The sequence below is a fragment of the Labrus bergylta genome, chromosome 8 (genome assembly GCF_963930695.1).
Source record: "Labrus bergylta chromosome 8, fLabBer1.1, whole genome shotgun sequence".
NCBI classification, from domain to species: domain Eukaryota; kingdom Metazoa; phylum Chordata; class Actinopteri; order Labriformes; family Labridae; genus Labrus; species Labrus bergylta.
Genome location: NC_089202.1, coordinates 2,655,805 through 2,682,542, shown reverse-complemented (window position 1 = coordinate 2,682,542; position 26,738 = coordinate 2,655,805). Strand labels below are relative to the sequence as shown.

Genomic DNA, 26,738 nt, shown 5'->3' with positions numbered 1-26,738 from the left:
TCATATTTTCAGACGAAACTGATAGATTCTTGACTCAACTGACTGTCCAACCAAATAATTAGAAGGGGATTATATAAAAATGGAAGTGGTGCATGAGAATGGCATCATCTGGATTGTGAATTTTTGCTGTAGCCTGCAAACCATCATGCTGTATGTTGCTGTCTGGTGCATTGGGAATGCAAGTTTAGGTTTACAGTGTACTTGTATTGCATTTACTTTCCCAAGCCTGAGAATGTTCAGTTTGGGTTTGAAAGTCAAAATGGCACGTTAAGCCATCATGAATGCAAACTATGAATGACATCAAGTTATTCTTTTGTTTTTATGGCAGTTTTTTCATAGCCACATCTTATAAAAAAGTTTAAAAGACAGTACTTATATGCCTATACATATTTAATATTCATGTTAATATTCACATGTACATAATAATAATAGGCTACTAGAAGTTGTAGCAGAAGAAAAGTAGTTTGGTGGTTTTATTTTTTTAATCATCCTCAGACACGCCCACAGATGGCATGTCGATGACGTAGGCACGCGTATGTTGTCAGAAGAGAAAAGATGGCGTCGGTGTCAGACATGTACGATGTTGGATGGGAAGGTAAGACAAAAGATAAAAAAAATATTCTGCTAACTTGTCATCGAAATATGCTTTTATAATTTAGTCTTACGAGTTTTCTTGTGCAAGAACACAAGTAAGCGCCGTCATTTCCCATGACTGAAAATAAGTCATCGTGTCAAGGAGTAAGCTAATTCTTGTTAGCATGGTTAGCTCATCGTTAGCTGGATTTATCAGTTACAGTTTATCCACACAAGCTCGACGGTTGTCACTTTGGACTTAGTTTTTGAAGGTGCTGAAGTTGCGTTTCATGTTCAAGTGCCGGAGTTGTCTGTTTGGTTCTACATAATGCCTGTAGCTTGCTGGAAAGCTAATGCAAGGCACTCATGGTTTCGGCTAACGTTAGCTGCTAACGAGAGAGAAATAAACATTACATGTTAATACTAATGTTCTTGTATTCACACTGCGGAGTCCTAACGTTGTAAGAGTAGTAATAGGGGATAACATGGATCTGATACTCTGAACTAAACAAAAAATGTAAGCTAAAGTGAATTACTGTCCTTTTTTTTTGCTTTCTGAGTACCATCAGCTGAATCCACTCATTTAAAATGCTGAAATTCAGTTTAGTGCAGTTGTGTTAAAATATGGACAGGCATCTTGTTTTCACACTTCCATGCTGTGATTGTGTATCACACAGTCGCAAAGATGTATGATCAGATTGGAAACTCTTCTTTCGCTGATACTTGTGTCCCCTTATGCTTTATTTTTCCACAGAAATGAGAGATAAGCTGCGTAAATGGAGAGAGGATAACTGCAGAAATAGTGAACAAATTGTGGATGTCGGCGAAGAGCTCATCTGTGATCATGCATCTAAACTGGGAGATGACAGTAAGTGTGCCACGATGACATTTATATCAAGTTGGCCCTATATGTCACCTTTCGACACCTCATTTTCAGTTTTGTAACATAACAGCAGACTGGTAGTGCTCTAAAATAAGAAAATGGTACCTAAGCCACTTTAACAGGGCAGAACTACTGTAGTTGTTGATGAGAATGACCAGACACCTTATGGAAACTCTCGCATCATATTATAAACGTAAAAGATAAGTTTGTCTGTTTCAACTATTTTTTCAACAAGGACCTTCTGCTGTTTAGCATCTGAAACCACTAAATGTCCCTCTGAAGAATCAGTCAAGCTAATGTTATTGACTGTGGGTTCATTCATACAACTGTGAGAGATATCATTGATCTAAGTGGGTGATTTGCTCCCAGCTCGATTTTTTTTCCCCTGTCCTCTCTTTTGTGGTATACATTTTTTTCTTTTGGATACATTTCTGAACAGGATCATAGGTTTCCTGTAATGTGGAAAACACAGATAGAAGGACAGCCATGCCTCAAAAGCCAAGAATACCAGTCAGAATACATTAAACATGTATTTAGGAGATTTCAGAAGGAAAGGTAAAATACTTAACTAAAAAAAAACATGGATAAGCAAGAAAGGAAACATTTTCATATTTAATGGTTTAGTGACCTAGATTGTTAGTAGGCAATGTCACAAAATATAGACCAATGGATTATCAGGAAAAGCTAAAGAGTAACTTTGAAAGATAACATAATTGCAGACCAGGAATGGAAGTTTTAAATTATTTCAAAATAAAGGTATACACATCAAATAACTGATCATAAGAATGATCAGGGTTCTTTTGTAGTAGTTGTTGTTAATTTTGATAGCTTTTATTCCTGCCCCGAAAAATGCACATCAGATCTTAGAAGCCTTTATCATCCTCTAAGCTCAACAGGACCACCTCTGCAGTCCCCATATTTAAGATGAGCTTGTCAGTCTTCTCTGCCCTGGTGGCTTTTAAACAAGACATGCTACGACTGCAAGTACATCTGGTGATTAGAGATTGCTTGTTTTCTCCTTTGTACACAAAAATTAATAGTAAATTAAAACACAATTGTTTATGATTTGTGCAGGGTTACAATAATTTATTTTACACACCTTGAATTGAACCTTGAATTCCATTCTGCAAAAAAATACTGAACCTATGCACACACATTTGATGTTCCTCATGTTCAGTCACGTTAGATAAAGTGAAATCTGCCTGAACATGGGGAACATCATCTGTGTCTACAAAGGTTTAGTATTTCTGTTTATGGATATGTCCAGATCTTCATAGATTGCTGCTGAACCCCTTGAAAATGTTAACTTTAGGAAACACTTGGTCATTAGATTTATATGTACCTTGTATAGTATGAAATAGGTCTGGGCATTTAATCAAGTTTCAATTTCAACAACGATTTTGTCCTTACACGATCATGAATACACAATAATCAAGATTAAACAATTACTGTGTGAAATGGTATACAGTTAACAGGGCAGGAAAGTAAGTATTGTCTCTTTCCTTGTGCAGCAGTAAGTATCTGCTTGAAACATTTAACCAGGAAGAATTGACTCTGTAACTGTACAGTCCTGCTGTATTACCCCATTCAACCCTTCCTCTCCCCTCCAGTCATAATCAGCCATACAGTCCTCAGAAGAAGGGAATAAACACTTTGCATGCCATGGTTTTATTGAATCCAGCTCTTAAATTGGCTGTGAAACGAGATGGTAATTATCAAAACAAGACTTGGAATCATTAAAGTCAGGAAAAAGGAGAGCCATTTGTTTTGGCATTGCCATCCATTTTTTTGGGTGGAGTTGGCTTTTATTATTATTCTCAATTAACAAGGGTTGTTCATTTTGCTGAACATGTCCAGTTAGATCGTCCAAGCTGTCTTTCAAACATGTTGTATTTATTCCATTAATTGGCCTCTGTAGCCAGACTATTAGTCAGTATGTTATAACGTTACAGTTCACTGAATGTAAAAACATCTTTTTTTTTAAGCAGGAAGGAATGGTTGTGCTTGGTAATAATGGTGCTGTGCCTGCTGGTCTCTACAAGAAGCCTATATGAATATATCAATCAAAAAACCTTTTACCTCATCACAAAAGGGAGACAAGCATCATGGAGTAGAAAATGGACAACGCAGAAATATTTGATACTGATGCAATTGATTACAAAACAACCACGCTTAAATATACTTTTAGAACAGATTGATTTATAGCCTTTTGGCAATCACTATGGATTGAAAAATACAAGAATTCTGTTTAATTTAAACATTCATTAACCATTCTAATTAACTTAAGATGTCTGGAACTAACTTCTACACATGTTCTCACATCTGCATTGCTTTAACATTCACTAATCAAAATAGTTTTATATTTTGCATATCTTGGCGCTGATGTATGCACATGTTTGTGTTTTCAGTGAAAAGAGACACACTGTGTTTTTAACACAACCACATTTAGCTCTTAAAGATCTGCCCAGCATGTGAACTTGAGCAGCTGTTAACACAGTCACACTATACAGAGTGTGAGATGACAAACAGCATGATGTGTCCAGAAATGTTAGTTTAGAGACTTTGGTTTCACTTAACATCTGAAAAGTGTTTTTTTAAATAATGTCAGCAATGTTTAATTCACTAATGAGGGACTTTGCTCTCATTGAACTGTCCAACTTGTGACTTGTATGTTTTTCCCTCCTTCAAATATCATCTTTTCCATGCCGTGTTTGTCATTTTACAACATGTTTTCTGAGATGATGTTCCACTTAATTCCCTCATATTTAACATAATTACTCTGAGATTGAATTAGTAGTTTATTACTAAATCACTAGAGCAATGAATAACATTACTGTAACACCATTCACAAGGTCCTTTACATGAAATGTTCCCGCATTTATGACCATTTTATTATTGTAGTACTTTTCAAATTGTAATTTTATATATGGTTTTAAACAAGCAACTTATTTTGAACATATTCCATTCAGAAGTTCTGAATGTAGCCTTACTGAAGTGAAAAGGGGAAAGTTCTTGAATGAAGTCTGGCACACTGATGGAAGTTTTTGGGTAAGAAACATGCGTGCAGCTATTGAGGACACACTCTCAAATCAGTTTGTCAACTGTACAGATCAGTATTTCATTTCATTTTTATTTTTTTTCATGTTACAGCAGACAGTTCAATGGAAAGGGCGTTAACAGAGTCCTCTTTGTCTGTGTCTCTTCTGCCCAGTATGGATTATTTATGAGCAGGTGATGATCGCAGCGCTGGACTGCAGTCGGGATGACTTGGCTCTGGTGAGTTTTTACCGCTCGTCCTCACACACCCAAGAGCTTCAAAAGCCATCCTTCACTCTCTCAGCCATTCCTACTTTGCTTCACCTCCTCTGCCAAATGTGAAAATCTGATTTTTATTTGGCCAAATGGTATTACTGTGTCTGTACTTTGGAAAAACAATTTGCTGAAAGTTGGGATTAGACGGTGTAGCAAACAAGTGGAGAAGCATGCTTCAAGTGTTAGCTGAACTTGGCCTTCAGTTATGGAGTTCAACAGCTTTTTCCCTCAGGCGTTTATTTGCCATGCTTAAACTTAATTCGATGTTTCTGAGTTCATGTTGAAATATTCATGCTCTAAAAATGTTCAAATCTGCAAAGGATAAAAAAAAAGAAGTCCAGAAATCATGGCAATAGAAAAGGTACATCTTTAATCAGAGTTGAAATGACTCCTTTGGCAAAAAAGAAAGACTCATTGATTAAAGAGAAGGCAGAACTCAGTCATTACAATTAGTTGTCTGTTGGCTATCCTTCCAGCCCTGCTGCCAAATTTAAAAAAAAAGAAGCAGAAGGACCAGACTCCAGCTGATGGATAGTGCAAACGATACAAACCACACTGCAGACGTTTCTCATCTCATTCAGTCTAATGCTGAATGTGATTGTAACCATTCCTCACTCCTTTCCTTACTATAGGATCAAACAAATATCAGCTCATTGCAGAGTGGAAGGAGGCTGTAGGTATTCTCCAAGTCCTCTTTTCACCTTAGAAACATTCATGTGCAATTTGGCGTATTGACTAACAGTCAGTACCCACAGCAAATGTTCAAACACAAGATTGTCCAATAGTTATACAGGCATCTTTTGAATCGGTTTGGAAAGTTTATTTTTTATTTTTTTTTAAGCTAAAACAGGTGAAATCAGACATTTTCTGTGACAGGTTTGTATCATGAAAGGTATGTGTGTCAGAGAATGTGTCAAAGTTAAGTTACAGCCAACTATAATTGGTCTCTCCTTTGCCCACATCCTCGCAGACCTGTCTACAGGAACTGAAGAAGCAGTTTCCAGAAAGCCACAGAGTGAAGCGATTAACGGGCATGAGGCTGGAAGCTTTGGAAAGGTAAGCTCCCCTGTACCAAAAGCTTCAGATGAAGAGGAGGCAAAAAAAACAGCTCAGCTTCACTCTCATGCACTGTGTACAGTGTCGTACTTTAGCTTAGGGGGTATAAACTGTTAGCACAGCTTTAGCGATAATGGTCAGGGTGTGTAAGTACAGCTCGTGTGTGGGGTAGGTTCTGTTTATGTTAGATCACCCAGGATTCCTTTGGGGAGGAGGGAACGGGTAGAGGAAAAGTTCATTGCTGGGTAGCCTGTGGCCCTTTAGTCTGAGTTAGGGATTCCCGAGGAGGAAGTGGTCAGAAGCCACTGTTATTCTGGGGGTCCCTCAATCTTTTTTGGTTTTGATTCCTCCCTTGTTTCCTCATTTTGCTACTCTATCTCTCTCTGTGTTTTCTCTCTCTGCCCTCCCTATTTTGATGCTTTCTTTTCCATGGTACAGAGACCAAAACAGAAGTGGGAAACTGCCTCAGTGCTGTAAATATTCACATGTCACCACAATGTCAACATTCTTTCCACCACTTTCAGTGATGCGTTTACTTTTTGAACCTGCTGTTTATAAAAAAAAAAAAGCAAGAAAAAGAGAGCAAAGAAAGATAAATAAGGAGGATTTTAGTCTTAACTAAAGTGAAAGAAGAGTACTTCAAATTGTTTACTACCTTACTCACATTTCCCACTCGGGTCACCATTGCTGGTTTATCGGTTATGTCACAGTTTATGTGATAATGAGAGTGATTGCTTGGGCACTGTCAGATTAAATAAACTACACACAGGGATCTAATTGGCAGCAGACAGAGCTACACTTGAATGACATAGCTTCAAACAACTAGGCCCTTCCCCTCCACACCAACAAACACACACACACACACACACACACACACACACACACACACACACACACACACACACACACACACACACTCGGTTCTTAAATAAATAAAGCGAATCAAAGTGGCTTGTGAGTGCTTGCCTGGTGCCATCTAAAATCTCCCCTAAAGTGTGGCTGAGTAATAAAGTGAATGTGAGGGAGGCAGCAGTGCTGGAAGTGGGGCTTCTCAGTGCTAATGGGAACCAGAGTTGCTTCTGTCTTTTGCAGACTATGGGCGGGACACTTTCTGATCACTGATCCCCGCTTTTGCAGCTGAAACATCAGCATTGCAGATTGCCACTAACAGAAAAAAGTTCTGAAATCATCCTTCAGCGCCTGATTTGACATGACAAGTGAATTGCACATGCCTTCTATTCTCAGATTTCTTTACCGGATGATTTGATATTTACAGCTCATAAATTTCCCCTTTAAACAGAATCATGTGGGCACAGCCCAGCAATTGAGGCGCGCCGTTCTGGATATTGTTGCTTATCAGGTTCATATGTCTGTACTGTGGTATACTGTATAAGCCAAGAGACAGACAACTGAACCGACATTACAGCTGCAGATCTAGACAGATGTAAAAGCAGCAATTAAATTTTGTTTAAAGGTGAATCAAACTAGATACAATCAAATGAAAATACAATCTTCAAAATACCAGGCTTTGTTTGTATTGATTTCATGACTCATTGTCAAGTGATTTAAGCGTCTCACAATGTCTGCTGTGTGACCAGTAACCTTGACTTAAATGAGTGTTTATTTCTTCCTTGAGATCACTGCTGATTTCTGTACAGCTTCACTGTAATCACAGGAACCTGCCACGATATATACACAAACTTGATTACCTTGAACTTTGTTTGATTTCCCCACCACCTAATTTCACTGGTCTCAGGACTGGGATTGGTTAAAAAAAAATTTATTCACCTCTCTTTCTCTTTCCAAAGGTACGACGAGGCCAACAAGCACTATGATGCCATTCTCCAGGATGACCCCACCAATACGGTAAGACAGGGGAGCGGGGAAAGAAAGGGGAAAGCCCCTCTGCTTAGTGAACTGCTTTGCTTCACTTTGTGGTCTCAGCTTTTCGGAGGGCTTTAAATCTGCTGAGGCACTTCGGTGTGAGCATTGTGTTTGCTCAGTTTAACTCCCCTTGGCCTCTATGACCTTAACCACAGTGCTGATCACCCTATCGCCCACACATCTAAAAGGAGGGGAGGGGGCTGGGCAGGTGGGGGATGATTCACGATCTGTGTCAGTGTCAGGCATGTTTGGTGTAAGTAAAGCGTAACTATAGGTCTGGTCTTTCAAGAAGGTGATTAACTGGACCTTTTAGGCCCTAACCCTCAGTGAGCTGAGCTGTGCTGAGCTGATAGCCCACCTTCTCCTTGCTGTCTTTTGGCTTCAGGTGCAAAGACTGCTGTGTGCTACGCACAGCGTGTTCATGTATATATAAGGTTTCTCTGTCTGTCTTAGCTATCTTTTCTGTCAGTTCACTGTTCATCTCTGCTCAATGACTTGCAGAAGCATGTCTAGCCAGTGTTCTGCCAATCCCACACCCCCAACCAAAAACAAAATGTACCTGCTGTTAATTGTTTCCATAAAGAGATGTGGCCATTCAAGGAAATACATCTTTTTAAGGGGTTTCAAACAAAACCCTGACCTTATTTATTTTGGCTGTTCCCTCCACCCCTCACCCCAAAGATGTTCAACAAGTTTTCTGTGCCGAGCTAACATACGGATTGCTTTAGAAGTACCAAACATTTTGTTTCAGTGCTTCAGAGACAGCACAGACATTCATGCTTTTGATGCCTTGTTATGATTTTCATATAAAGATCAAAATGGTGTGAAAGCATGACCATTCTACTCTGGACTCTCCTCAACAGTTAAAATTAACAAATTAGAAAGCATTGCTTTATTATATAAACAAATATTAATATTTTTTGCAATGTGTTTATTGGGAACATTGCCATAATGATACAATTTTGGTTTATTGAGCAGCCCTATTGTGGGTATGAACACTTATTATTGTTTCTTGGAACAGCTTTGGCTCAGTTGGTAGAGTAGGCTGTCACTCAACTGGGAGGTCGAGGGTTCTATCCCCAGCTCCTGCAGCCACATGTCCGATGTGTCTCTATGGGCAAGACACCTAACCCCAAATTGCTCCTTCTGCTTCGTCGGTGGCGTGTGAATGTGTATGAATGGGATTAGTGACTTCTGATGGTCACTTCACATAAAGCCTCTGCCATCGGTGTGAATGGATGTTAATGGGTATGTGTGATCTGTGGTAAAAAAAAGCTGAAGTCCATTTAATGACATGAATTTCTGCCAACAACAGCAGAAACAGTCAACTTTACTCATTCATGTAGAAGGTTCAATTCATGCCATGTCTGATGAGAAAATACCACTGGGAAGATTACAGTAAATTTTCTCTAAAGATTTTGTCCCAGTCTTGCCTGTCAAAAAAGATTAAACAGAGACCACTAATCCAAGTTGTTATTTTCAGAAACAAAACAGATACTCATTTAACAAGTTTATGTAATAGTACGGTAATTTAAATAATCTTCAACAAAAAGTTGTATCTACCGTTCCCATCAAAGGGAATTGGAAAAATCATTGAATCCCAGGGAACCTCCCCTCGTGGCACACATCTTCTGGGAATTTGAGTGACATCCTGGGAAAGGGAATGGTCGGTTTCCTGGTCTCTACTTGCTAGGTATTGCCACCCTACCACCCATAGGCTGTCAGTCAAACCCAGGGCTGGGAATGGAACAACAAAAAAGGCAAATAGGTTCTGTGTCCCTGGGATGTTAACCTTAAACCTTTTCCCAAAAATCCTTGTCCTGAGTTACTCGGGTGTAGTTGCGTTGGGTGGAGCGATGACATGCTGACATCATTTAGGTCACCTGTCTTGGATTGAGAGCTATCTCCTTTTTACAAGTTCCTCAGCATACTCTGAAGAATCAGGCAGGGGATGGGCTTGAGAAATGGCGGAAAATTGGCGACCACAAGCAAGACTTGCGAGGCATCCCAGCATGCAAAGCAGAGATTGGAAACTGAGCTGTTGTAATTACAGGCTGTGGAATAGATGTGGTACCCATTAACCAAAATTGTTGAATCAACAAAAATTGCTCAAGGTTTTTTTTTTGCCATGGCGGTGTCCAAAAAATGTTTCAAACTCTTAGCCCTTCCATTGCTTGTTATGTTCCAATACCTACAGCAATGATCTGGCAAAATTCTTGTCTGCGTGTGTAAAGGCACTTTTTATTTCCACCTTTCTTCGTACGACTGCTTATGACTGGGACATGACCAAAACATTTGCTTATAGGCACATACCAGCTTGTCCTTATTTCATCAGCATGTCAACTCAGTGGTATTGAATTCCAGCAATCTCATTTTAGCCTATTTTATTAATAAAAAATGAAGTATTTCTCGAAGAAGCCACTGGGGTTATGTATACAACCCCTGAGGTTTACCCACAATCATAAACCCTTACAGATTGATTGTGAGATGAGACTTTATTTGGGTGGCTAAATTAATCTGAAACTTAAAGCCTCATAGCAGGTTTTTTTTGACCATATTAAGGTAAAGTATATTCTTCATTTGAAACTTCCTGACCATGTCATTTCCCCATTGATATTGTGTGGATTAAGGTTTCTCCTGGGTCAACATCAGGCATGGGTGGTTACTTTCTTTTTGTACATTTGCATGTGTAACATGCATAATAATGGATTAACATTTTACAAGCAACATTGGGAATTCTAATCTCACATAAAACCCTAATATATTAATTCATGTACCCTGCTCGAAATTAATATCAATCTAACAAGAAAGCTAATATGGTCATTTTCACAGTTAAAGCACATTTCATTTAGGAAAAACACATTTATTTATTTTCCCTTTATTTTTGTAAATATAGAGAATTGTTTGCACCAAACGCCATGACAAATTGTATGTGTAAATGTTGTAACTTTTATCAACGTTGTTTTTCTCGATGGTATCTGTTTAATACGTCGGCATGTTGAAGCTTTGAATCACATTCCACACCGCTGTAACTGAGATTTGATGGCGCTGAATATTAAAATAATAATATTTACAAAGGTTATTATACTCTGATGGTGCCAGAGAAAGAGAGACAGCGATAGAAGGGCAGACACAAAACAAAATCAGAACATCTTATTTCTGAAGCATTGTGTTACTGTGTAACTCTCAGGTCCGTCAGTGAAGTTTATGAAACCCACTGCAGTCTGGAGTCTACGGTCACAGCTGTGTCGAATGAACGATCCCTCCGCAGTCTGAACACACATTCAGAGTTCTGTGTGCATGTTATTTATTTTAGGACAAAGTCATTGGTAGGGGCAATTCAGTGGTAGGCGGATATTTTTGTTGGGCATCCTTGTACAGCATTGTAGCATTAAACAATAATCAGGAAAACATCTTCCTCTCCTTTCACTTTTTCATCCTCTTCGGTAGTTTGTCACCACGTCTTCTGCTGCACTGGATTGAATATGATTCATCTCCTCCACTATATTGTTGTACTAACTTAATTGATTTCGATGAGGGCTAGGAGCGTTAGGAAAGTAGGCGTAGGCGGCCGCCTCCAAGTGTTGAATGCAGGAAATGTAGACAAATCTTATAAAATGTATATTCGCTGATTTTGCTTTGGCTTTTTAACTCTTTCTATTCCCTTTTCTTTTCATTTATCTTTAAAATTTAAGCATGAATGCTAAATAGTGATAGGTATGATGTTCTTGTTGCAATGTTTCTTGTAAATGAAGGCTGCGGTGGGTCAAAGCAAAGAGACAAGGGTGAGGTAAAAGTCTTCACCTCTTAGTCTCCTCATAGCACTAATTATAATAAAAAAAGAATCCCACCAATGACGGATCAAACCCACTGCCAGGTTTTTTCTGGATCATTAGTTGGAGAAAGGAGGAGAGAGAAAAGTGGTTTGGAATTGCTTCTTGTTTAATAAAGTGCTGTGTGACTCCCCGGGCTACCAACTTCCATATGTTTCTTTGAGACCCAAGTGTTCTTTATCTAGTAAAGCAAAAAAAGAGAGAAAAAAATGGGGAGAGGTGGGTGTGGTGATAGCAGGAGAACACAAGTGCAAAATACAACATTAAACATCACTGAAGTGAGTTTAGTTCTTTTCTGTTTCCTTTTTCTTTTTTTTTTATTGGATGAGAAAGTATCCCACATTTAGTCTAATGTGAGTATAAATTCCTGAATCTCACATAACATCATGTTTGAAATACACTGAAAGTAAAGTAGTGTGATATTTCCTTTTAAAGTCAGAGGGCCTAAAAGAAGGAATAACAGATTGACCTTACACTGCTCCTTGTTGTCAGATAACTTAACATCATTTTACCAATTTGGATGTTAACAATCCTTAGACTAAAAATACACACTTCTACCAATGTGAATGGTGTGTTTGGACACACATTAATGTAAGAAGAAATCCTTGCTGTTTATGTGAACATCCTTGAAGATATAGTCCTGTTGCCTTCTTCCTCGGGTAGGCGAAAACATTGCATGTCTGTTGAGTCTACTGAGCCTCTGCAGGTCCCTGTCCCAGCGTGATTGATAAGTGGATTTCTTGTGATGGTAGTGTCAGAAGAGGCCCCAATTTACGGCCCCTTAGACATGACTCATACACAGCCCTCAATGGCTTTGGTTAGCAGTGCAAGAGAGGAAGCCCCACTCAATCAAGTGCCAGTCCATAAATAAAAAAAAGGCTGTGGCAGGGCATTGCTTTTCTAATGGAGCGGCAGCCTCCTGTTAAGGTTTTCACTTACTACCAAATGGATGAGGAGGACTGGTGGGAGTCTTAACATTTGGAAAAGTTGGAGAAGCAGGAGTAATACTTTCTAATTCAGATTGATGACAGTCTAATCCACCTTAAGGTCACTTCAACATCAAAACGAAGCGGAAAGCAATTTCCAGCTGATGTAAGTTGGGCTGGTGCAGCGCTAAATGCGTGCCGTGCCTGCAGGAGGACAGGCGTTGGGGTTTCGTGGAGCGTGCCATTTTCCCCACTTGGTTAAGGGATGACTCACCACTTTATCGCAGCCACTGAGCTCATTCCAGCTCCCAAACATTGACTCATAGTGTGTGTCCATCTCCTGTCCGACATGGCCACTAAGTATCTGAAATTATGTCTACAGGCTAATTTTCATTTAAATATCTCCGTAGGAAGTAACATTTAGTGCACAAAGTGCCTTTTTTCCCTTTTTATTCTGTTCTTGTTGTAATGCATCAAATAAATAAAAGTTGCATAGTGAACTTATATTGTGGTTCACTTCAAAGACACTAATCTAAACACTCCACAACTCTTACACCTCTCACTGGCCTTCAGACAAACACTTGAGGGGTGGATTTTCTAATCCTGTTTACTCTCTGCTCCACAGGCGGCAAGGAAGCGCAAGATCTCCATCCTAAAGGCCCAGGGGAAGACCGCTGAAGCCATCCGGGAGCTCAATGAGTATCTTGAACAGTGAGTGTTTCTATAAGAGGGTCAGAGTGGCTCTTCCTCCTCTCCCCTGGCTTTTATTTGAACTAAAGCCTAAGTTCAGGACAGTCATTATTTTTTCTTAAACTATTCTCTCATGTAGCTAACACATTTTCTGTTTAGAAATTTTAAATGTATAAGGTGGAGAATTCATCACAAGTTTTGTGTTCACAGGTTTGTTGGGGATCAAGAAGCGTGGCACGAGCTATCGGAGCTTTACATCAACGAACATGAGTAAATACATATCTTACTTGATTATGTTTAATTCAGCATGACACATTTAAGAATAGGTTAGGCTTTATCTTGATGAAATTCCATGTCCCAAAAGTGTGAAGCAAAATAAATTTGAGTGAAGTCTAAAAAGACCATTTTTACTGAAAGGTAATCAAATGAGAGTTTTGAAAGCTAAATCACTTTGTGTTTTCTGAAGTTCTAAAGTTACTCTGGAATTCCTATTAAGGTTGTTAAAAGGTTCAATACTTCAATACTTACTGATACCGTGATAAGTACTGAAGCTTTAAAAAAAAACTTGCACATCTTCAGTAATATTTTCAGTCAACAGCTGCTGCGAGAGAGAGTAACAGCTGTCCATTCAGATTGACATTTCTCATGTCCTAAAGTTATGTTTATTTCCCTTAGAAACAGAGCACAGGAAGTGACAGTGTCCCAATTCAATCAGTAAGGTAGTTGCTGATTCATAATAAATGTTATTTCAGAACAATTTACAAAAAGAGCAAGTATTAGACCATACTCCTTTTTATATTAAATTTCACATTGTTGTGCAATTCAAACAGAGTGCGGTTTGCTTGCAATTTTATGCTAATTTGAAAAAGAACAATTCCTCCTATTTGTTTTCTAGGACTTTTATTTTTGTTGCCATGGTATCGAAACATATATATCGATATTGTTTGCCCTTACAAGTTTCATATCAAAGATTAAAATGATGATGTCGTGACAGCCCTACTTTCTATTCAGCTTCCACCTTTAACCTCTATTCAATTCAACTCAATTCAATTTATTTTTGTGTAGTGTCAACTCATAACAAGTGATAAATACCTTACTCTTTGTCTGTTAACATTACAAAGAGCAGGTAAAAAGACCTTATTCATTGTTATGTTACAAAAAGCAGGTAAAAGACATTACTCATTGCTATGTTACAAAGATCCGGCCTATCCATCATGAGCACTTTAGCAAAGCAGCAAAAGTTACAGTGGTAAGAAAAAAACTGCCTTATTAAAAGGCAGAAATCTTCGGCCGGATCCCCGGCTCATGACGAAACAGCCTTCACAGGCCTAGACTGCGCCGGGCTTGGAAAGGGATAGGGGGAGAGATGGGATAAGATGCAGGAAGAGGGATAGGGAGCAAGGGGGTGGGGGGGAGGCAAACCATCCATCAACAATCCAGCACCGGTCCTAACTATAAGATTTATCAAAAAGGAAAGTTTTAAGTCTATTCTTAAAAATACAGACTGTGTCTGCCTCCCAGACACTGGCTGGAAGGCGGTTACAGAGGAGAGGAGCCCGATAACTGAAGGCTTTACCCCCCATAGTACACTTGGAGACGGTAGGTACCACTAGCAGGCCTGCATTCTGGGACCGTAATGTTCTCGAGGGGCAGTACGGCACTAGTAGCTCCTTAAGATAAGATGGTGCCTGGCCATTTAGAGCTTTGTAAGTGAGAAGAAGGATCTTGAATTCTATTCTAGACTGTATAGGGAGCCATTGCAGAGAAGCCAGGACAGGAGTGATGTGGTCCCATTTCCTGGTTCTGGTCAGTACACGAGCTGCAGCGTTCTGGACTAGTTGAAGAGTTTTTAGAGACTTACCAGAGCACCCTGACAAAAGAGAGTTACAATAATCCAGTCTAGAGGTAACAAATGCATGAACTAGTTTTTCTGCATCATTTTGCGACAGGATATTCCTAATCTTGGATATATTACGAAGGTGAAAATAGGCTGTTCTTGAAACTTGCCTGATGTGAGCGCTAAAAGACATATTCCATTTTCTTTGTGGTAAACTATAACCCACCTTTGCGATTAGACCCTGTTTAAGCCCGTAGATGATTAAAGCAGGTCATTTTCACCATCTGTAGTTGGAACTGAGGCTAAAAGTTACTCAGTTGAGGAATCAAATAACTCTGTTCTATAACAAGGATTATATTCTGAGAAATTTGGGAGCAACAGAGGCAAGGGCAAATTATCTCTGTGGGAAATGAGCATGTTCTTTAGCTGATTGTCTGGAAAATGTCAACAAGCAACACTATGTTTGTCTTCTTCAGAACAACTGACATGAATGGGACTTTGTGAATTTTGGTCGTGAACGGACAAAAAAGTGAAACGTGCAACTTCTGATTGATGAGAGATTGAGATGTGTCTGCTGTGTTGATGTATTTTAGTGTCAGTGCCTCCATTGATGGCAGATGTTTGTTACATATAAAGTAGAAAACTGGTTATTTGTGTCAGGCAGCCAGACAAGTTGTATCTGTCAGTTTAACAGTTGCTTATGAGACTGATGGCTTGATCTCCACAGGGCCATTGGATGGCCACAATGGAGGCGGTGAGATACCAAACTCAGCCAGAGGTCTGAATGGAGCCCTGTCAATGTTTGTCACATAAGAGTTGTTTAATTGGATTTCAGTCTTAAGCCCCTCTCCTAGATATGAGAACAGAAAGACTTGCTGGCTTCCCACTGATATCTCAGTTGCCAAGGAGAATGTTCAGACAGACAAGAGTAGTGTTAGAAAAAAATAATATTGTTTGTTTCTCCTATTATCCCTCCTTAATTGTCTGGGGCTCAGGGGTTAGTGAAGCGGTGTCTGCAGTTGAACGATGGGTTTATATATGTGTGTGTGTTGTGTGCATCTCTAAGGCTGCGTGGTTGCTCTGGTAGGAAGGCAGTGGCAGCAGGAATGTGTGGCGCGGTGAGAAGGCTACTTATTGGATATTTTGTGCTTTTGTCTGGGAGGCTTTATTGCTGTAATAGCCAGAGGAAATCCAGGGGTGAGCGGATTATCTCCTAGCTTATCCCAACACTTCTAATATCAGACCATTCACTCCCACAGCCCCTTATCTATAGGCGTGTCAATTTCTTTTCTTTGTTTTCTTTATTTTGGGTTACAAACTCCCTGTTTCCCCTCCTCCTCCTCTTCCGGACGGCCCGGCATTATCAACACTCTTTTCCAGAGAGGATGGAGCAAGGAGGAAGGGATAGAAAGAGAGAGAGCACTTGCTGTGGAATTCCCAGGAGAAGGTGGTGGCACTCCTCCCCACCCCTCACCCCACCATCCCAGCTACAGAAAACAGAGGGTGATGGAGAAGGGAGGAAGACAAATAAACTTTCCTTCCCTCATTGCACAACACCCTGGGAGCTAAAAATAAACAAAGCAGTGTGTCTCTTTTGCTGCGATTGTAAAGGCTGCTGCTGGCATCGGTGTTAACACATTAAAAGGTAATTAATGGCCTCCGAGTTGACACTGTTAAAACAATCCTCATGCTGGCTGTGTCAAGACGAGGACTTATTTTTCCTGTGTGCGAGTATTTCACATAGCCACTGTAGGAATGTGCTGTTGGCCCTTTTCCTGCTCCAGCGTATGAAACTGTTTAACATAATTGGACTGGTCATCCAGAATTACAGGATAAATAGTAATATTTTTTCACACAAAAGTTTGTGTCTTATATTCAGTCAGAATGTGCTATTAAAATGGGGGTAAAAGCCGCTCCTGATGGTTTAAGTAACTTCCAAAAAGAAAACAGTTCTTACAGTCGTGAGCATAATGGTGTCTACAGCCTTACTCGAGCAATGTGGTGAAGAGTCCTCTCAGGAACTGAGACGCTCTCCAACTCTAGCTCAGTGATGGCCGGGTGAGATGGGATAGAAGAAGAGTGGAAGAGGTAAGGGTCTGGCTCCAGTACAAGACTCTGGTTGATGGCTGATGGAGCAGGCTCTGTTGCAGGCCACGGCCACTGCTCGAGCACATCTGAAAGTCTTTATACAGAGGAAGTGGTAATCGTAAGCAGCCCCCCAGCCTCCCAAGCCCTCTGATCTCCCCCTCAACCTAGCCCCTTCCCCCTGTTAATTTCTTTCTCCCCCCCGCCTTTTTGCTGTTAATCTTTCAGCTAGTTACCTTGGCGGACATTAAATAGGCCGTTTTCCATGTTGCGGCAGGAAACATTTGGATTGTCTGATTCCTGCATCACAGCATTTCCCCCTTATTTCACCAACGATGAAGTTCCTCAATCAAATCTGTCCCAGTTTGGAAGCCCTTTGACCCACACAGTGGCCTTTTTCTTTAAACTTTCACTTAATGTGGACTGTGTTCATAGACTGTCAGTGAAGCCCCATTTTATGTTGGTAGATTTCTGTGTGTTTTGGCCTCTGTTTTGCTAGGTGAACAGATGTTTTATGGCTTTGCATTCAATGATATACTGTATCTTAGCTCGTCTTGGCCTGGGTCTCTGAAGGGGAAACTGTGTATTAGAATTGGAGTGGCAGCAGATTAGTGTGAGGTCAACAGCTCAGCAGTCTGCTGCTGAGAAGTGATCTCATCTGAGTATAGGCACAGTGTGCCAGCTCTTACTGTAGTGCTGACCTCAGGAAGGTAGTTAACTACACATTAAAGGCTGGAAAAACACACCGATGAATCTCTACAGATCTCTGTAAACCATGCAAGTAATCGCATGTAAACTGACCCGTACCCCAAAGAGTTTTCAATACCAATTCATACCTGTGAATTTATTGGGCATGGATGTTGTGCTTCACAGTTGAGCAAGCTAAAAGATGACACAACCACAGCTGTATCAATCTGCTTACTGTTTTCTTTGTCGTTTCCACAGCTATGGAAAAGCTGCGTTTTGTCTGGAGGAGCTGATGATGACCAATCCTCACAATCACTTGTACTGTGAGCAGTACGCTGAGGTAGGTACCCGCCTGGATGTCCGTCAACAAGCATAGGGGCAAACGGTGGAATAACTGTTAGCTCTCTGTGAATGGTGCCTCTCTTTACATAGAAAGACACCGACACGCACCAAACGTCATTGGGAATACATGCTCATGAAAAGAGATGTGTTTACACAGGCTTGTCATGTATTGCTTATTCAGATGTCATGCTGTCATTGCCTGAGCTGCCCTTAAGCACAGCTTATTGTTTGTGTTTAATGCCTCCTCACACAGGTGAAATACACCCAGGGGGGGCTGGAAAACCTGGATCTGTCCAGGAAGTATTTTGCCCAGGCGCTGAGGCTGAACAACCGGAACATGAGGGCATTGTTTGGTTTGTACATGGTGAGTACTGCTTTGCATGAACAGAAAGTGGGAGAGAAAGAGGGAGGGTGAGAGAGGGAAAAAACAAAAACAGAAGAACCTTTTTTGTAACCCTGTGGTTTGTCAAGGTTGAGGCTGGCGTGTGTGCGTGCGTGCGCGTGTGTGTGTGTGTAGTTGTGCGTAGTTGTGCTTTTGGGGGGAGAGGAGAAGGGGCTCTCAGACAGGTCAGCTCACTGCTGACTCAGACGGTGAACTCCAGCATCGGAAAAGTCTGCCCCTAAGGAGCTCTTTATTTTCATAATAATACCCCTTTGGTGGGACTTTTTTTATGTTTATGACTAAAATAAATAAAGAAGTCACGGAGTGAAAAGGAGAAAAGCGCAAGAAAGAGAGCAGCTCGACTGCTGCAAGCATTTTGTCAGTGGCAAATTATCCAACCAGGTGCCTGTTTGATTGTAGTCTGGACCTTTCATCTACATATTTGTTTAAACAGGATGTTGTCTGCTAGTGCCAATGCATCATATGTAAGTGAGACTTGACATAAAAATACAAACGAAGCAGTACAGGGAGTGAAATGTGGAGAGGGGAAGCAGGTCTATCACAGAGAGCCCCAGTGTTTTCCTGTGTGCTGCACTGGGAATCTTCAGGTAGTCCAAACACCTCACAGCAGCCCTGAAAACGCTCTGAGGTGTGTGCAGAGTACAGGACGAGCAGGGCAGGGTCAGACCCATACATCGGCTTCTGTTAATGCTCACGTTTGTCTAGAGACAAAGCAGGCCCTGTACTGTTTCCTGACAAGTCGTCTGCTGACACACGGCTCTTAAATGGAGGCTTCAGGTGGGAGTTTATTCTTAATGATTCACAGATCGTATAAAGAGTGTCTTTTTCAGATTTTAAGATCTTCTCTGTGGTCCAGAACTTGACAGGTGTGAGAAGTTCAGTGAAAGGGCAGGAAACTTTCACCATTTTATGCCATCTGAGTCAGTTGAATGGAACACCTAGTAGCACTGACCACAGTTGGGTTGTGGGTTAGTTACTCACAGCACTTGAATGGGGATTCCCCTCCATAACTGGGCACACTTTAATTCGGGGATAGCCTGCCTGGGTTGTCATAATCTAAATTAAGGTTTTTTTTTCCTAAGTTAAAAAAGAAATAAAAAATAGATGCTTACTAAATAAAACAGAAGCCAAACCATGTGATAGAAAAAACAGGGTCAGGTTGATTGGTGTGCAGTTAAAGTTTCAGCGCACTGGTAGGGAGGGCTTTGAAGTGCAGGCAGTGTAAGCCCTCTGGGGTTTGCTGTGTGGAGAGGATGGCAGGAACATGGGAAAGACATGGGATTTGTGGTACGGAGGGGAGCTGTCGGGGCAGGCAGAGACCGTGATTCACACAGCGCTCGTTCACTGTGTGCCGGCTTTTTTTCTAGAAGACATACAAGGTCCTTTCATCGGCGAGAATCGACGGTGTTGGAGAAATTGTGCCCTGTTAAGTGACAATTTACGTATGAAGCATTAAAACACTCACTTTTTCCTTCCTATAAATGATTTCTCCTGTGTCATCAGGCCAAGGTCTGTTTTTTCTCTTCATTCTGCCACAATGACTGGTGGAGTGGTAGATGGGGAGAGTGGTTGCACATTCATCTCAATTAGGCTTTTATTGCTGTTTCACCAAGTTTTGATATAAGAACTCTTCCTTTGTGCTCTCCTTTGCTTCTTCTTTCCGTTTTCTGTTTTTCCTCTAGTCTGCAAGTCACATTGCTGCTAGTCCAAAAGTCAGTGCCAAAGTGAAGAAGGACAACATGAAGTATGCTGCTTGGGCTGCCACACAGATAAATAGAGCCTACAAGGTAAGGCTTCATAATCAATCTTCACTGTATATTGCATGTATCACTCTTGTCCTGGTATCTGTCTTTTATATATTATTATTATTTTTACTCTTTCCCACATCTCATCTAATTCCAACTGACATCATGAGATCTTATGACTCTTCTGTTTAAGCTTTCATGGTGTATTTGCACACAATATCCAGACTTCCAGAAATCCCCTCATTTGCATAGTTTGTGCTAAGTATTCACCACCAGATGACCCCTGAATGCACAGCAATCCTGAAGGATGCTTTCGACTTGTAGCGTTGTAATAACAACCCCAGTGTCTTTCACTGTGTCTGGGTACATTTACTTTTAATGTGTTGACTTAAGGCCACAATGTCTGCTAAGACTTTATTCCACACCCTGGCTTCTCCGATGAGCTTCTCGTGGAGCCACAAACTGACTCTCTGTGGACCAGAATCACGCTAGACTGTAGCTGAGAAATGTCTTGTTCAGTGATTTTCAAAGAGAGGTTCACAGATCCTCCTGTGCTTTTGCACATATAGGATTCTAATGATAGATGGTCATGTATTTTTCATCAGCTGCAGCATTCCCTAAAAAGTTATCAATTTGATAATAAATAAGAAGACTTCATCTTGCCAGATGAGTGTCCCTGTGAGTCAATTTTTTGTGATATGAAAGAATCATTTTATAAGCAAAGTGGCTAAACAATTGAGATAAAGGATGAAAGTGTTTGTGTGTGCTTACACGCTTCAAAACGTATATTTTGCACATGCATACAAAGTAAGGAGAGGAAAATGTGAGGAGCTGTTCTCTTGGTATCAAGGAAATTGTTTATGCTGGTATCATGGCAACCCAAATATAAAGGCATATTTAAAAGCCATTTCCCTTGCCATATGTGTTGCTTATTTGGGCAGCAACAGTAAAACAAGTAATAAGCGGTTTCTAGCTCAACATGTGTGGGTCCTGTTGAGAGAGCGAGGGGATCCCTGCTGAGCCTCCAAAGACCTCATCTCACCACACACTCGGCTCTCCTCTCCTTATAGACACTTTTCACATGTCAAGCACTCAGACAAGTGTGACGGCTCTGTTGGAAAAAGTGCATGTGAGTAACGTCACTGTGAGCAGTGGTTCTGTTTGTCACTCTTACATTGTGTCACAGAAGAGCTTTAAGCTTCGACATGATCTGTTTAGGTTGAAGTTCATGTGGAATGAACTGTCATGTCTGAAGAGGCGCAGCTTGTTTTGTTTAGGTCAACACTTGGTATATATGCAGATATTGATCTCCTTGAAATATAGAAAAAATTTAGAGGTGGGCAGGTCAACCAGTCAATCAAAATGTCTCGATTGATCTCTAGTCCACACTACTTGTTACTTTGATCAGTCTGCTGGCTCACCTCATCTCGCTGCCTCTGAAAGTCTTTGATCCCAGCAGGGGACATGAAGAATACCTACAACTTATCATAAATCTGAGGCCCAAAAAGAAGGAGAGAAACGAAATGTGTAAAAAAAGAAAAGAAAATCTATTTGGAGGGAACTAAGTGTCCATATGTCTGAAGAAAGAAGTATGTTTTCAAGGTATCAGACTCTCACAGGGCGGAAGAGTGAGATGACAATGCAGCCAGGTTCCAAGTATGATGAAGACCATGGGCCACTGATCCTATCAAAATCTATAAGAAGAAAAACAGTCATTCAATGAACATATTACGCCTCATTGCATTTTTACATCAAAATTCATTGAATTATTGGCAGTTGCAAAGATGCAAACAATGTATATAAATAAATCAAACAAGTTATAAGAGACTGATTCAAAGAGTACATTGAGACAGCATCTGATACTTGTTACAGGGATTAAACAGTAGCGTAACCAGTGATGTAGCACATGTTTTACTCGCTTAAATATTTTTCTTATTGCCAAGGAGGTGTGGGAGAGGGTTTTACCCACAGACAGACACACATCTGTGTTTGGTGATGTTGGCTGTAATGAATCAAATAGACGGATCTTTGCTTCCCAAACACTGCCTTAAATATGACTCTGAAGGATTTCTGTAGACTCTCTTTACTGACTGAATCATGAGTCGAGTTGACAATTAAAGCTAGGAAGAGCAATGTATTGAGCAGCATTTTTGCTGACATGTTGAAACGGTCTCAATATTTATAATTCACATACTCTGACAACCTATTTTTCTAGTTGTGTACTGTTAAAATCAGACATTCTCTTGATGATTTCTGCATAGTTGCCACCCCACAGATTTAACACTGATATTATTTATAGAAAAGCCTTGGAGAAAAACAGAAAACGTCATGGGAAAATCAGCTTTTTTACACTTAAATCAAATCTATGTTGAAATCAACACTAACGTGCGTGCGCATGTGCATGCGTGCTGGCACCATGCACATGCTTGCTTTAGATGCTTTTTTTGGTTGCTGTGTCAGGCGAGTTAAATGACAAGGTGTAAGGTTGCCTCCTTTATTGTCTCACACCCCACCTCCAGTTAAATGACTTCTGAGATCTTTAAGGGGTAGCGGCGGTGCGGGCCTCTGTCAGACAGCTGCAGGCTGCTGTGCGCTTGTGCACGCTGATTGATGGCCCCTTTTAAAGCGTTGCTCGTGTCAGTCGTCCACTTTTATTAGACCTCGGTACCTGGTGATTGTCATTCCTCAGTGACAGAAAAAGGTGGGCAGGTGAGTGCAAGTGGGAGCAGACGTCAGCGAGAGGTCACAACTGACTTAAAAAAAAAGAAAAAAAGTAATTACCTCAGTGTGGTCGGTTGACATGTAAAAGACCTGGAGACGTGTGGGATATAGGTGCAGGGGGCTTCAAAGCAACACGGCATGGCCTGCCCTCCTGCCCTAACTTTTGAAACAGATTCTCTGATTAGCTCCTCTGTCACGGACCACAGGCTCCTGCTGCGTCACGACTCTATTATCAGAAGCTCTAAATAGATGTGGATCCGTCTGGTCTGCTCCTGCTGTTGTAGAACAGGGCAGGAGTTAATGTGGTGGTCTCACCTCAGGCTGAGGAGATAATTGACTACCGGGCCCAGGGTAATGGCGCATTAGGCAGCAAGGCAATGAAATGCACTGATCATTATATCTACCCCAAACACACACAAACACACACATCCTAAATCTAGAAGAATGAGTCACACTTGGAAATTACGTCGCTAATTGAACACCTTAGCCAACTTCCTTCTCCCAGTTAGAGTCTGGCTTAAGAGGAAGGAAAATAGTTTTTGCCATGGAAATAGGCAACAATTAGGGTACAGTTAGTTCCTGTTTGTAGCAGCCTGAGCAGGGCCAAAAGGTGACTGCTCCACAGGCATGACTTTATGTTGAATATAAGGCTGAGTGTTGTCTCTTTTTCTGTTCTTCCGCAAATAGTTTGAATGTCGACGAAGGGCTTTGTGTGTTTTGAAAGAAAGCCAAGACAGTCTTGGTGTGGGCACAAAACTAACATCTCTGCAGCCAACTGTTTGTGTTTCAATTATAGAAAAACTGTTCACAGTGGGGTTGTGTGCATATGCTTCTGTCTGAGTGTGCACAAACACTCATGGGATTCATCTCTCACCTATGAGGAAGGCGCAGAATGTGCGCTTTTGTCCAGAGCTGCATTAAGTATCCCATGCTTGTTCGGCTCAGTGTAGTGGTGTTTCCATAATTTTTTTATGATTGCCTCCAGCTTGTCCTTTCAGCTGTTTTTACTGGTCATTGTTGACATGTCTACAATGCCTTTAAAAAGCAACGGAGCTTTCTTTCTTAGTTGCACCTCCTATTCATATGATCTATTAGTTGCAAATTCTCTTTGGGATTTTACTTTCTCTGTTTTTTTAAATGACTGGGGCTCTAAGTATCAGGAAAGGCTTCTGCTAGTTTGATCCGGTCTATGAAGTCTCAGAACTTCATTAACAAATCACAGTAAGGCTTATAGTTGTACTTTTGGAGCACCCTTGTTAGCCCTTTAAATGTTTCTCATATCATGATACATTGTGTCAATTCATTCGCCTCAGTTCTTGAGTGATTGATTCAAGTTGGCTGACATCCATGTTCTCTCTCAGGATCAATTTGAATAACTTTGGTGAGCCCTGACTTCTTTCAGCACCATCTTAAGGCACCATCTTAAGCCAGTTGGCTTTTTTTTTGGCTGATTCCACATATTGAATCGCTGTGACCCGTCGCCGGCACGGTTGGGGGTAGAAATCTCTCTGATTGGCTGTTCAGCTAAGCGAAACAGGAGGGCCAGTGCACGAGAAGAAATACATAAGCGCCTCTTCTATTCTTGTTCCACTTGTAAAAGACCAAGGGCTGACAACGCCAGTTCCATTTTCAACTTTTTAATCAGACATTATTCTCCATTAGAAGTTCCTATATTCCGAATGTTGAGTGACAGCGGTGAGAAAATTGTCTTCTCGTATCACAACAACGGTTTATTTATCCGCGTTCTTCCTTGTTCTCTTTCAGTTTCCCCTTTTTGGAATGATGATTACAGACTACACCTGCCTGCTGGCATGGAGAGTTATTGCCTCTCACTCATGCGCAGAACATACTTGGTGGTTGGCCGTCGGCTGTAGTCTTTGCGCTGTGTTCTATTGCAACTTTTTAGCAAAGACACAAGGCGTCTTGCGCCGATGCCTTTGAATACAGATCTATGTCCATATCTCAATGTGTGTGAAGTGAGGGTTAATTACACTGATCCTGATTATATCCCTGACCCAAGGTGAAGGAAGTTGTCTTTCTCTTTGATATTTTTGGAGGGGATGCCTTTTCTGTTGAAGTTTAATTGGGCACAAAAAGTGTGTGTCCGTATGTGCATGCATGAGTAATGCTGGATGTGTTTGTGGATTCTAATTTGCGGAACTTCCTGTGAAACCCTTTGGACACAGAGCAGAAATTAGAGAGCAGTGTTATGTACTCTTGTACGAGAGGCCATGGAAATTGACTAATCATGTGGGCATCCTGTCTTGGAGCGCTCGTACACAAAGAGAACTGAAATGGGACTTATTCAAACATTTAGGAATAACCCTTGGATTAGAGGTATTATTTTTCTTTTCATGACCGGTTCACAAATACTGTCCAATGACCACTGATGCCTCTCCTCTCTGATTATTCTTCGCTTCTTGCTTCCTGAGTTTTTCTGTGTGTAAGTGTGTTTGGCTCTCTACTCTCTAAGTTTGTGAATACACGTGACAAGTTCATGTTCTCATGTGTCTCTTTACCTTTCCAATTCTACAATGCAGATGGCTGGTCGTGGGTCCAAGGAGAATAAGTGCTCGATGAAGGCAGTGGAGGAGATGCTGGAGTCGATGCAGATCACCATGTCCTAGATGTCCTCCATGCCTTTCTTCCTCTGAGTGCTCAAACACAGCAACATTTGGAGCAACACGGCAGCTCAAACAGCAATGTGACCAGAAGGAGATCTTTAGAATAGTTCTTTTCTTAACCCCTTCACGTCCGGTCCTGTAAATGATTGAACTTGACATGGACATTTGGGATACATTTCTTTCTCTTATGTGCAAAGATTTCCCCACCCATCTGGAACCTCCAACAGTGAATTCCATGTGCTCCAGCTTTTCTTTTTTAAACAACTTCTTCATAGCATTAACCCAGCTGTGATTTTCCCAAGCCTGGATTATACGTTTTCCAAATCTCAGGCTGTCTTTCAGGTTAACCTTGAACTGATATCGCTAGTTAGCATGTCCCCATCAAGGCTATAACACTGCAACCAGGAAAGATAACAAGCTGTACAGTAGATGCTATTTATAAAGACAGTGTGGAGGTCCCACCTGTCTTGCACTGAAGTCCTTTAATGTTTCTGTCTGTAAATTAAACATCTTTAACTAATTCAACTTGTTTTTCCCTTCTCTGATCAATCAAAATGTGTTTATAAAAGTGAGCCTGTTAGCCAAGTTGAAAATGCATTTTCTTCATGGGTGTAGGAGCATTTTTAATATTTCCATGTCTCTCAATGGCCATGTTGTACCCAGCAGTTTGATTCTGGAGACGCATGAGAGACATTTGTCATTATGAAGGCAGCAGCGGAACAGCAGGGGCATATAAGAGGGACTCATCCTGCTTGCTTGGAAATGCCTTTCAATTACCCCTGACAGCAGCTGAACCAACTTCAGCACATTAAGAACACCTCTGTCATTTTAGTTTAGAGGGCCTCAGAGAAAGCTGCCAGTAATTAATACGCCACAAGTTTGAGGGGAAAGAAAATTGTATTCATGAATCTTGGAACTTTCTTGACAGGCGGGGAGGAAAGACATCAGTGCTGTGAGAGGCTGTTAGAGCGCTACACTCAGTTCACTGCGTTCTGTCATTAAATATGAATTGATCCAAATGATCATCTTAAGGTATCACTCACCCATGCAGGGTCAGCTGTTACTTCCATCTTTGTTGTTTATTAAGTTATGGCAATTGTCTCGTAATTTTACTCTTCAGCTGATGGAAAACCAGTG

The 26,738-nt window shown here is 40.9% G+C and overlaps 1 protein-coding gene across 1 annotated transcript; it reads left to right on the top strand.

Moving 5' to 3' along the window:
• The first annotated feature begins 484 nt into the window (after positions 1–484).
• Positions 485–26,121, top strand: emc2 (ER membrane protein complex subunit 2). The gene is made up of 11 exons (XM_020634059.3): positions 485–595; positions 1,328–1,441; positions 4,668–4,732; positions 5,739–5,824; positions 7,633–7,690; positions 13,093–13,178; positions 13,368–13,427; positions 18,025–18,106; positions 18,362–18,472; positions 20,194–20,298; positions 25,518–26,121. The coding sequence occupies exons 1-11, from the start codon at positions 556–558 to the stop codon at positions 25,602–25,604; spliced, it is 894 nt and encodes a 297-aa protein (XP_020489715.1). The 5' UTR covers positions 485–555; the 3' UTR covers positions 25,605–26,121.
• The last annotated feature ends 617 nt before the right edge of the window (positions 26,122–26,738 follow it).